Source organism: Sciurus vulgaris, assembly GCF_902686455.1.
Source record: "Sciurus vulgaris genome assembly, chromosome: 10".
In the NCBI taxonomy this organism is placed as follows: domain Eukaryota; kingdom Metazoa; phylum Chordata; class Mammalia; order Rodentia; family Sciuridae; genus Sciurus; species Sciurus vulgaris.
Window position 1 is genome coordinate 11,935,147 of NC_136470.1, and position 12,584 is coordinate 11,947,730.

The 12,584-nt window shown below is 41.8% G+C and overlaps 1 protein-coding gene across 1 annotated transcript in view; it reads left to right on the forward strand.

Annotated features, from left to right (window-relative positions):
• URB1 (URB1 ribosome biogenesis homolog) overlaps positions 1 to 12,584 on the forward strand; it is a 67,059-nt gene that overhangs the window by 11,491 nt on the left and 42,984 nt on the right. The window contains exons 5-10 of the mRNA XM_079156416.1: positions 1,112 to 1,208; positions 3,280 to 3,365; positions 4,600 to 4,734; positions 5,929 to 6,053; positions 10,059 to 10,254; positions 11,815 to 11,952. Coding sequence (XP_079012542.1) covers positions 1,112 to 1,208; positions 3,280 to 3,365; positions 4,600 to 4,734; positions 5,929 to 6,053; positions 10,059 to 10,254; positions 11,815 to 11,952 — 777 coding nt within the window. The remainder of the gene's footprint in view (positions 1 to 1,111; positions 1,209 to 3,279; positions 3,366 to 4,599; positions 4,735 to 5,928; positions 6,054 to 10,058; positions 10,255 to 11,814; positions 11,953 to 12,584) is intronic.

The window sequence follows — 12,584 nt, forward strand, 5'->3', positions numbered from 1 at the left end:
TTCAGAGAAGTTTTAGAGCCTCAGTCTCTTCTGTAAAATGAGGATGTTAAACATTTCTACTTCATCTTATCATGAGAAACGACTGAGATAGTAGACGTGCAGTATCCGGCATGGTGACTGGTATATAAGAAGTATTCAGTGAGTGTCCTCATCACCACCTCACTGTTGCCTCTGTTGCCACCAGGTGGAACAGAACTATTTGGAAGGCAGAGAGGACTTCTTAATCTTTCCAGTCATTCAGGGCAATAATCCTCTGTAATCTTATTTCTTGTTAGCGAATTAAGGCACTTTGGAATAACGGATAAGGGGGAAAATTTCTGGTTTAAGCACACTTGCCAGTTCTACCCAGAGACCTGCATGGCCATGTGTCCTGGCCTACTTGAGTATAGAACAGGGATGATGAGCTATGGCTTTGCGTTAATGACCCTGGGAGGAAAAACTGCTTAGCTGGCCCTATTGATTTCCCCGGAAATGCTGGCTGCCTGTCATGGCCTTTGGGCTCTGCTGCCCTGGGTGGTGGCTGAGACCTGAGGGGCAGTCTGGGCCGTGATCCTGGGAAATGCATGCAGGGTTTGTAACGTGAAGTATCTGTGCTTTGATTTGTGCTGTGAGTTCATACCTTATTTATAATATCTAATAAAAACCAGACATCACCTTGGCTTCTCATCAAAAACAGCACCAGTCTTTCCATTATCTCTAGATTTTTAAAAACATGGGTGGGTTGTTTTTATTGGCAGACAAGAAAACATGGATCTTGGCAGGGTGTCTTTTGCCCTACACCAGAGTGTCCCATGAACCAAGAAATTACATGTTGAGTCAGACAAGGGGTACAACTTTTTACCCAGGCTTTTTTCTTTTTTTTTTTTTTTCTTTTTGAGACTAGGATTTGAAAAGGGAAAGTAGAAAAAACTGAGAGGGAGAAAGCAAAGCCAAACCCTGTGCTTCCCATAAGGAGTGGGAATTGGCCTTAGACATCCATCTCTCCTGATAACTGGGGTAAGACTGGGAGGCTGGCGATGCTGAGCTGAGAGATGTGTGCGTGCCAGCTGCGTTCCTCCTCCAGCAACTGTGTGAGAGGTGCGTGTGACACGTGGGTCTCTTTGTCTTCCAGGGAGTGCCTGACGTCCGGCTGGCCTACATCCAGTTTGTGCTCTCTTTCTTAATTGCTGGTGATGACAGCACTATAGGGCAAGTGCTGGAGCTGAAAGGTAGGTGTTTCCTTTGTCCCTTAGGAAAGCCCACTTGTCGTGGTTCTGAAGAAGTTGCGGCAAGCCATTTCTTTCAGAAGTCTGCAGCCTTTGCAGCTACCAGGTACAGTGGTATGGGGGCACATCTGTGGGCAATGCCATCTTGATGTGGCTGGTCAGCATGACTGGGGCATTCCTGTTAGGCCGTCTGGAATGCTGAGCTGTGCCCTAACAAAGGATCAGTGCAGACCCAGAGAGGCAAACAAGGAGACTTTATGACTTTTGGCTTCAGAACATACATAAATTCCTAGCCCTTGCTACCTGGCTTTTCTTAGTAATTCCATTTAAAAAAATAAAGTTTATGGGATGCGGGTGTAGCCCAGTGGTAGGGTGTTTGCTTAGCATTTGCAAGGCCCTGGTTTGATCCCCAGAACTGCAGTAAAATAAAATCTTAGTGGCTCTACGCCAAGAATATTATTACCAGAATATTAGTAACAGGGCTCCAGAGAGTTCCCACTTGGCCATCTTCTGGTGGCTGTCTCTGTAGAACAAGTCTTAGCGTAGTTTATTAGGGCTGTGTTTTATCAACAGATTCGGTGTGATAGTAAACGACAGCATAGGTCAGCACATGGGAATTGCTCAGTTAGTTCTCGGAACCACGTGCCTTGTCCATCGGTGGAACTCTGAGAGTCATCCTTGGAGGAGGACCAGGGTGCCTTAGCTGAGTGACTCCTGAGGGAGCCCTTTTGCCTTCCCCAGCGGGGAGCTCAGGTCTCCTGAATGGGGGTGGGACAGAGGTCAGCCTGCATGTTGTCAGCCTGGTATGTTGTCAGCCTGGCCTGTGTAGGGCGCCACCACTGCCATGGTAAGACATCATGGGAGAGGAAGTGCACACTCTCTGCATGATGCCACAGTTTTTACCCTGCTCTTTGCCAGGAACTAGGTTCAGGATGTCCTGCCGGGTGAGGTGTGTCTTTATAATCCCCTGTGTCTTCCCAGCCAGTTGGCCTTTAATTGAAAGGCGGTGGGGGAAGGGGTGGGTTTCTGCAGGGCAGTTGGCCTTATGTATCCATCATTTAAGGTGCTTGATGCAGCACTTTCATGGGTAGTCATTTGTCCCAAGTAGTTAAGGATGTGAGAAGAGGTTTGGGTAAGGAACACTTTGATGGTATCAACTGGAAATTGGACTCCTACTATTCACCAGGAAGGGACTAGTTGAACAAAGGGAGTTCTAGTCATAAGCTAATAAAAATGCTATAGGAATATGCTTACTGACATCAGAGTTTTTCAGTGATATATGATTAGGTGTAAACTCAGTCATAAAGTCGTAAAATATGATCCCATTTTACTGACAGTTAAATAAAGCAGTCTGTCTTCATCAGAAAGCTAATAATTAACTCAGATGTCAGTGTGATCACCTCTGGGTGTCAGAGTTATGATTGATTTTAAATCTTAGTCTTTTGGTTTGCTTAGTATTTTCTGATTTTTTTTTTTTAAGAATAATGAATTTTGTAGAAATTATGTGTATCCATTAAGCATGCATGAAGTGAGTAAAATCATAATTGCTTCAATGCTTCTGTCCAGTGTAACCAGTGCATTAGTAATGACATAGCCTCTGTCTCCCTGGTGATCAAGAAGTATGAAAACAAAACAAAACAAAAAAGCAAACAAAATACCCCTCAAACCACCCACCACCAGCCAATAAAATTATGACCATCATTTTAAACATACTTCTGAGCAAGTCTAAACAAGAAATAAATTTTAGATTTATCATACTATATACTCCCTTTCAAATAATCAGTATTAAGTTCATTTTACTTAATGTAAGAAAATGAAAGTAAAATGAGACTAAAAAATGACTGAACTTTGTAAAAGTTCTTTAATACTTTAACTTTAGGTTCTCTTAATTTATTGTGTCACATAACTGGATTTTCCTACAATGAATTTGTATAATTAAGAAAGATAAAACTTTTTTAAAAAGGCACATGGCATTGTTTATTGTACCATTCAAACAGTAGTAGTCTCTCATCTGAGTTTTCTGAGTTTAATGTTTTGAAAATGAGTTTAACGTTTTGAAACTTTTACTTTTCAGAATTTATTCCTTGCATCTTTAGCTCAGGCATAAAGGAAGATAGGATTTCTACCATCAACATCTTGTTATCCACCCTGAAGACAAAGGTATGTTTGGTGCCTGGTGTATGTGTCATTTGTTTTCTCCTTGTGATTGAAGGACCGGTTCCTGGCACGTTCAGGGCTCTGGAGGCTGCAGTTACGTAGGGTAGGGGGAAGCAGCTTCTTAAGCAGAGCAGGATCGTGGTGGTGAGCCACTTCAGGCTGCAAGGTTAAGATCTGCTGCAGCAGTCGATGCTGTTCAGGTGAGGCTGCCCTTCTGTTAGGATGGGGAGAAGTATTACTCATAGTTCTTCATTCACACATCTTGCCAAGTGCTCATTTGTGTTAGGGCCTGTATTCTGCCTTTTGCAGGCATCTTGCAGGAATTTTAATATTTGCTAAAACATCACTGTCTTTAATATAGCGATCAGTGTCTTTAAGTGATCAATTAGAAAAACTGACCCTCCCAATGTGAAAGGTTGTCAAAAACCCACATAAAAATGGCTAATAAGCATGAAAACACTTGCTTCTTATTGTATTTAAAACAGTGATTCTCAACAGGGGGCATTTTTTTCCTCCCTGGGAATTTGGTGCTGTCTGGAAACATGTCTGTTTGTTAGGACTGGGGAGGTAAAGCTGGCCCTTGGTGGGTAGAGGTCGGGGTACTCCCACCTGTCAGCTTTTGTAAGGTAATGCACATAATGACATAGAGGTTTTTTCACCTACCAGAATAGCATTGATTCTAAAAAAATAAATGATAGTGCTAGCAAAGATGCTTTGGATGGGACACTTCACTGGAGAAGGTGTTACAGCCCTGTGGAAGACAGATCCATCACCGTTTGTCAGAGGTCTTGTGTTCATGGACCCTGAGTTAAGGTCTCTCTGAACTGGAATAGCCACCCAAACCACGCAGGGAGTGTTGAAATACATATACCTGGGCCACACCCCAGAGACGCTGGGGTGTTTTTGAGGACTCGTGCCACAGTTCCATTTGTAAGAACCACGCCAGGTTCCTGGGCCCACATGTAGTGAAGACTGCGAGGACACTTCATGGTTTTACGGGGAATAGGCAGAATGTGGAAGCAACCTGATCGTCACCACAGGGCATTGGTGAAGTAAGTTGTGGTCTGCTCACGGCACAGAGTGGTGTTCAGCTCTCCAGAATGATGCTCTGCAGGAATTTTAAATGATGTGGGAAAAGCTTAGGTAAAAAAGGCCCCAAACCATATGTAAATGTGATCTTAGTTAAGAAAACGATAGCCCATTCTTTAAGCTTCATGTGTTTTGTTATTATTTTCAGGTAGTTCACAGTAAGAATATCACAAAAACACAGAAGGTTCGTTTCTTTACTGGGCAGTTGCTGAACCACATAGCGTCTCTCTACAGCTGGAATGGGATTGTCGACGTGGCCCTGGAAATCCCTGAGACAGACAAGGTGCAGTCCCTATGGGATCTCGGTCGAGCCTAGTGCTGGAGCGTTAACCTCAGGAGACCAGAGCATCTGTACACTATTCCAGGCTCAAAACTAAACCTCTCATTTGATCTCTTTTTTTTGGCTTATGGCTATATGGTTAGATTATTTCTTTGTTAAACACAATATGATTTTTAAATGTTTTAGTTTTTTACAATTTAGTTTCTTTCCTAATCTTGGGGGTCATTGTGATAATTTACTGTATTTATTTTCTTAATGAGAAAACTGACTCCCTCTGGCTGAATCTTAAACTCTGCATGCAGTGCCCATGCTGTAGCTTTATAGGGCTCCTCCAGGCTCACTCTTCTCTTCTCAGTTGGCCTCTTCTTGTTTTCTTCTCCTTTTTTATATCTAGTTTTTGGAGTTCCAGTGTTTATTTCTTTTACTTGGGAATGCTGTCTAGGAGACTCACAGTTCCCCACCTGCTCACGTGGGTCATTTGTTCTGTGGTAGTTAACTCACGAGTTAAAGCAGTTGGCTCTGTCTTGACCCCCATGCGTATTGCATTTCCTTGTTTTCATTTTCCTTGGGGTGTTTCTGAGCGTGGACTTGGCCCACAGAGTTGGAGGTGCAGTCTTCCTGTTAACTGTATGATAATTTGCCTCTCCAGAGTCTGCTGTTTGGCTTCCTTTTATCCCAGTGACTTGCTGGTGTCCTCTTGTTTTGAACATGGTTTTGTATGTTCCTTTAGGAGGAAGCCCCACAGGCTTAATAAAAAACACTCCCAAATGTGGAATTTTATTCAAAAGTATAAGAGAGGGCTGAGGAGATAGCTCAGTTGGTAGAGTGCTTTCCTCGCAAGCACAAGGCCCTGGGTTCAATCCCCAGCACCAAAAACAAAAAAAAACAACAAAAGTATAAGAGAAATTAGTCATTTTTAAGCGTTTATCAAAACAGGTTTAAATCAAAACAGGTTTAAACTTGTCATCCTTAGAGTATTCTTTTATCTTGATTGATATATTTGGTTGTTTTTTGTTTTGTTTTTGGTTTTGGTTTTGGTTCCTTCTTTGTTTTTCTGGAATGATACCAAGTGGTGTTTGATTTTTAAATGTTTTCTCATTTGTTAAATCAGGCAGGTAATACTGTCTCATTTTTATTCTGTAGCTATTACCGAGGTTTATGAGCTTGGGAATCATGAATCTTTTTAAACCCTCGTAGGTGTCTGCTGAAGAAGCGGGGAAAACCATGGTAAGGGAGCTCGTGCATGACTTCCTGTTGGATCTTTGCTGTTCTCTCAAGCATGGCATCAATTTTTATGATGCATCTTTGGGTACCTTTGGCAGGTAAAGTACAGCACTTATGAACCCCATTGTGTGTGTTTCTCAGAAGTCACTGTGTCTGTAGTAAGTTAGGACTGAAGTTGTGGACGTTATCTAACTCACTTTAGGGCTGAGCATTTGGGGATCCAGAGAACTTCTATTGATTATGTGTCCTCGGGCAGAAGCCTCAGCCTAGCAATTTTTTTAGAAGCATGAGTAATGAGATGTTTCACAGAGGGAAGTGTTCAATTCTTTACTTAAAAATGGTGGTGGTGGTCAGCTGGATCTGAGAATGAGTCTGTTAAGTCAGCTTTACCAGGAGGGGAATCCTGACATGAACCTTGTGAACATGGATACCATTTAATCTTAATTTTCTGGAGCAGAAAAATGGTCACAGAGAGGTCAAGGTACTTAAGTATGCATTTGAACTCAGGAAATCTGATTCCTCAGCTGTCTTAACAACTCAGTAGTTGTTAAGTCATATAACTATAATACATATGTGTTTTTTTATCACTAAAATTATCAAGCTGATTTTTTCTCATTTGACAATAAAAATTTGGACGTATTTTCTGGTTATCGTGAATGACTTATCCCCCATCCCCTTGACTGCACAGCATTTTAAGGATTTAGATGGTGTGATGTACTTGTAATTTCAGGCAGTCAGAAGAGTCCTGATTCTTTCAGAATGGGATTACATGGTGGGGATTATTGTGCCTGCTTGTGATTTTGCAATCATTTCAATTCTGAGATTATTATTATTATTTACTTATTTTTACAGACTGATTTTGATTCATTATACACAAACGGGGTACAACTTTTCATTTCTATGGTTGTACACAATGTAGATTCACACCATTTGTGTGATCATACATGTGTCTGTCTCAGTCCACTATCTTTCCTTCCCCCACCCCCTCCCGCCCCATTTCCTTCTACACAATCCAAAGTTCCTCCATTCTTCTCTTGCCCCTGCCACTACCTCCCCCCCTCGTTATGTATCATCATCCACTTATCAGAGAAAACATTCGGCCTTTGGATTTTGGGGCTTGGCTTATTTCACTTAGCATGATATTCTCCAACTCCATTCATTTACCAGCAAGTGCCATAATTTTATTCTTCTTTATGGCTGAGTAATATTCCATTGTGTATATATACCACAGTTTCTTTATCCATTCATCTGTTGAAGGGCATCTATGTTGGTTCTATGATCTAGCTATTGTAAATTGAGCAGCTATCAACATTGATGTGGCTGTGTTACTGTGTAGTATGCTGATTTTAAGTCCTTTGGGTATAAAATGAGGAGTGGGATAGGTGGGTCAAATGGTGAGTCCATTCCTGGTTTTCTGAGGAATCTCCATACTGCTTTCCAGAGTGGCTGCACCAATTTGCAACTCCACCAACAATGTATGAGTGTGCCTTGTCCCCCACATCCATGCCAACACTTATTATTGCTGTGTTCTTGATAATAGCCATTCCAATTGGAGTGAGATGAAATCTTAGGGTAGTTTTGATTTGCATTTGAATTTAGCTTGCCATATCATTTTTTTCCCTCTTCAAGTTTTCTCTTACTTAGTGAAAGCGTTAGTTTTTCTCTCATCAGTATGAATGAGTTCATTCCCTGCACTTTTATAATCTAACTGCACTTTTATAATCTAATAAAAATCTAACAACCATGCTTACAACACGTTTCCCTCCAACCCTTGTAAAGCAATTTTACCTCTATAACTAGGCCCTTAAAGTAGATGATCACTTGGTGAGCATGTTGAGTCAGATTGAGGGTGTGGATCTGTTTGGAGTAAGCTGTGGTTTTCATGAATTTTTGAAGCTACTAGCACAAAACAATTGCCATGCTTAGGGGAGCAGGGTGGGCGGGGGCCTGTGTTTGTGGACAGTGATGGGAGACCTTGAGGAGACTCAAACCTGACAGTTGTGTGGCTCGTCCCTCTTTTCATTCAGGTCCCTTGCCACCCCTTCACGGTCAGCCTCCTTTTGCCTGGTTCAGGCTTCTCATTGTGATTTCTCACCACCCTGCAAAGTGACTTCTTGCCTCTTTATTATCTGATTGTGTGAAGTGAGAAAAGAGGCTGATGTGTTTTGACTCCCAGTGTTTAGGATGCTGCTTGGCACATAGTGGGTGTTAGAGCGTGGAGCAAGGCTTGGCAAGCTTTTTCTATAAAGAACTGGATAGTATTTTAGACTTGACAGGCTGCACACTATGTTGTGATTGCTTGGCAGGGCCATTACAGCTCTGATGTGGCCGTAGACAGAGATAAGTGAATGTAACTGAGTTCCCCAAAACTCTTTTTATGCGTAAAGATAGGTGGTGGGCCTTGCTGTGGTGTCCCTTGGTGTGCAGGTCAGATTAAAGGGTTAACCTAGCTCGCTGAGCTCTGCAGACCTGCTCTAATCCTGACAGCCCTGAGACCTTAGAGGTTACATATCCTCTCTGCCTCATTTAACTCATTGATCAAATGGAAATAAAAGTAGTGCCTGCCTCAGAGGGTGGAGCCTGCATCTGTCAGGAGCAGCACCTGCTATGCGTTACATACCATTATCAGTCAGTGCTGTTCATTTTATTACACTGTTAATTAAAATAGTAAGTATGTATGGTATTTTTGGCACTCTTGGTAGACTTAATGTTCTGTTCATTTGATAGTAGCAACTATATTTCTTTTCATGAAATTTTTATCTTTTAAAATTCTTCATACCTTTCTTTTAAAAGGATACCTTTTTGAATAAAATTTTATGCTAATTTGGTTTTAAAGAAACTTCTATGTATACAGCTGTCATTTAGCATTATAGTTTTACTCAATTTATGAAGGGATTCAAGACACAGGACATCTGAGAAATCATCCACATGGCATGGAAAAGTGGCAGATTCTAAGGTTCTTTCAGATGTTGCAGAATCCCAGAGTCAATCAGATACAAAAGGCATCTTTTCTTAAAAGACTTCAGGCAGATAAAACCTAGAGTCCCGTGCTTTGGCTGTGTAGGTCCCCAGGTTATTGCTCCCTTTATGTGATGCAGGGTCTGCAGGTTTTCCTTTCTCTTACTTTTGTCATCTTTTCATACTCTCAAAGATGGTTTGCACACTTTGGGAAAAATTTTGAATACTTTCACACAGTGGATTTTTCCCTGTACTAGATTCTTCACTTAGCTGCTGAGTAGAGGTGTGGGGATTTGAAAGAAGCTGGAAACAGAAGGCAGAAGATGTGCACAAAGACCTTGTGCTGTCTTGTAGCATTTTAGAACTAATCTGATGTCATTATGAACCTTGTGGCAATTCATGAGCACTGACTGCATATGAAAAAAACTATTTCCTTTCAGAAAAAAAAACCTTACCTGTCTGCATTTTTTATGCTCACACACATGTACAATATATACATCTTTATATAATGCTTTTTTGTATGTGGTTGGGGAAAGAAGTCAGTAAAATCTCAAAGTGAAATTTGGGAAGGGCAGAAGAATGGGTTTTGGAAGTTTCCAACATAAAGAAATGAAAAATGGGGAAATAAACATATTTAACCTGATGTAAACATTATTCAGTACATACATGTCTCGGAACATTACATGGTATTTACAGTTTTTAAGCTTTTATGTGTTGGCTAAAAAATAAATTTTAAAAAATTAAGGGGCATGAGATGTTGTTATTACAAGAACATAATTATTATTCAATAATCCATTGAACTGAATGCCAAAAAAAAAAAAAAAAAGGAAGGAAGGAAGAAATTGCAGGAGGGAGTCGTGTTTGCTGGGTTTGCCTTTTTTTAGTGGCCTTACCTTTTAGGCAGACTGTAGCTGGCTGGCAGCATAAAGAGGTCGCTGTCTTTCTCTCCTTTAGAAGTCAAATTGAACTTGAGGGAGGGAAGGAGGAAAGCAGAGATGGGTGCAAGACAAAGTAGGGGCCTTTGCAGCCACTCAGGAGCATGGGGTGGAAATTGAAGACCTCTGCTGTGGTGCTGAAACCCCCCAGCTCCAGCTCTCAGCACATTTTGAATTTACCTTGTTGACTTTTGTCTCTGTCCCCAACAGAGGAGGCAACCTGACACTCTTGCACTTCTTGTTGGGTTTGAAAACGGCCGCGGAGGACGAACTGGTGGCTGAGCTTGTGGTGAACATCCTTAAGGTGTGCCCAGACTTGCTGAACAAATACTTCAAGGAGGTCACCTTTTCCTTTCTCCCAAGAGTGAAGTCCACGTGGCTAAATAACATCAAACTACTAAACAAGGTAAAAAGTGCCTGTTGGCTGGGGCAGGCAGAGCATGGTGAGTCAGGAGAGTGCCAGGCATCCTGCTCTGGTCAGGTGTGCACAGGGAGGTCTCCCTTCAGGGATAAAGGGCTGTTTTAGATTATGTAACTTGGGTGAATTTGTCCTCTGAGTATAGTGTGTTGATTTTCACTGAGCTGAATTTCGGACTTTTTTTCTTGAGAACCTGTTAAACCAATTTATTTTCCTCATTAAGATTTTGCTCTAGGTGATATCTTGTTGAGTCTGAGCACAATTAGGCCAGAATTAGTGAAATATCTGAATTGTAAGACAGTTTTTAAAGATTGGTTTCAAGTCCTTAGAATACCTTGAAATGAGCTGTCGGATGTTGGTCTGCATCCCCCTCACCAACCAGTAGAGGTACAAGTTATATGTCCCTACTCAAAATGATTGGGGTTAGAAGTGTTTCAGATTCTAGAGACTTTTGGATTTTGAAATATTTGCATAGATACACGTTGGCATTTAAAAAACTATTAGGTAGAGGGGAGTGAAGGGAGGGGAAGGGGTATGGAGGTAGGAAGGATAGTAGAGTGAAACAGACATTATTACCTCATGTACATGTATGACTACATGACTGATATGATCCTGTAATATGTATAATTAGAAAAATGAGAGATTACACTCTATTTATGTATAATCTATCAAAATGTATAAATGCGTTCTACTGTCATGTACAATGAATCAGAACAAATTAAAAAAAAAAGGTTTGGATTTTAGATTTTCGGATTAGGAGTGTTCAATATTGTCTGGCTCAGTTAAGCTTTCTTGCCTGATTTATGGCCTGCCTAATAATGAAGTACCTGGGGTTATTTTCTTGTGCCTCAGTCTGGATCCAGCATTATCTGTAAATCTATCTTGTATTTATTTGTGTGTTGTCTAAATTTTCCTGGGTGCCTACCTGTGCAGTGCCCATCTATATCTCCAGGTAAGAAGGGTGAGCCTTGTCCCTTGTTGGGGGAAGACGGTACTGGTCAGCTGCTTCTGGTACTGTTCTCCCAGTGTCACCAAGGGGCAAGTGCATAGTCTCTGCAGCCTGAGTTGGATCCTTAATTTGACTGCTTATTAGCCTTGTGGTCCAAGGGAAGTCACTGAACCTCATTGAGACCCAGTTTTGCCATCCATAAACACATTTTATTTTTAATGTCCTGTGTCCCTCGCCCAAAGGGGTCATGAAGCTTTAAAAAGATGTCATGATTTGTCAGAAGCCTGTCAAGTGCAGTGGTTGCTAGTGAGTGGTACCACTGTTAGTTCCAGCAGTGGTGGATTTGTCATCAGAGGTAGGAGGCTCCCCAAACCTCAGGCCAGGCTCTGCTTTGGAGGTCACTGCTGTGATGATGCCAGGGTGGTGACCTGACTTGTCTTTAGCAAGTGGATTTGGGGTTAATAGCAGCCTTGTTCCTTGTGGCCAGTCTGACCTTCATCACTATTTGATTGGAATGGCTTCAGTGTGGGGTTCTTAAAATTTGCTTCAGATTTAGAACTTATTTCTGGCACCAACCAATCTCTTTTCTTTTTCTCCAGATCTATGAGGCCCAGCCAGAGATTTCTCGGGCATTTTGGACCAGAGAGTTTATCCCCTTGCCACGGCTCCTGGCGATGGTGATGGTGACCACGGTGCCCCTGGTGTGCAATAAGATCATGTTCACTCAGGCATTAAATGTAAGGTCATGGGCTGCCTCGCTTCCGGAATTTTTTTCTGCTAAGCTCTCAGGCTGTGCTGCCTGAGGATTCAGAGAACACCAACCTGACTCTTTTAGATTGTATTTCATCAGAATGCCCCTGAGGCTTCTAGGATGGGACTTTAGTTTGAAATGGCCCATGAGTGACCACTCACTTGGGGCAAGGACCTTGGAGTGGAGCCCACTCCTTCTAGGTGTGACTATGGTTCCACATATGTCCCTTCTCTAGCACGTGGCAGGATCTCTGGATACCTTCTTGCCTCTCTAGCCCTGCCTGGGGTGGGAGAATCAGAAAGGGAAACTCCTTCATTAAAATATTATGAGTGCAGAATTTTGGGCAGCCTGAGACCGAAATTTGTCAGCAAATTCTTTCTTTTTTGTTTCAGGTGATTAGTGTTAAGATTTGATGGGGACATTTATTTTTAGGTATTTTTGAAGGACATGTTCATGGAAAAAATAGATACTTAAGTTTCACATATTTATTTATTAAAGAGGTCCCCAGGTCCCATCAGGAGCCATGTTCTAAAGGGCTTGTGTGTGTTTCACACAGCATCATCAGTTTAGGTAAATGGCTGTGAGTTGTTGGCACACCAGGGGTCTGGCCCTGCCGGT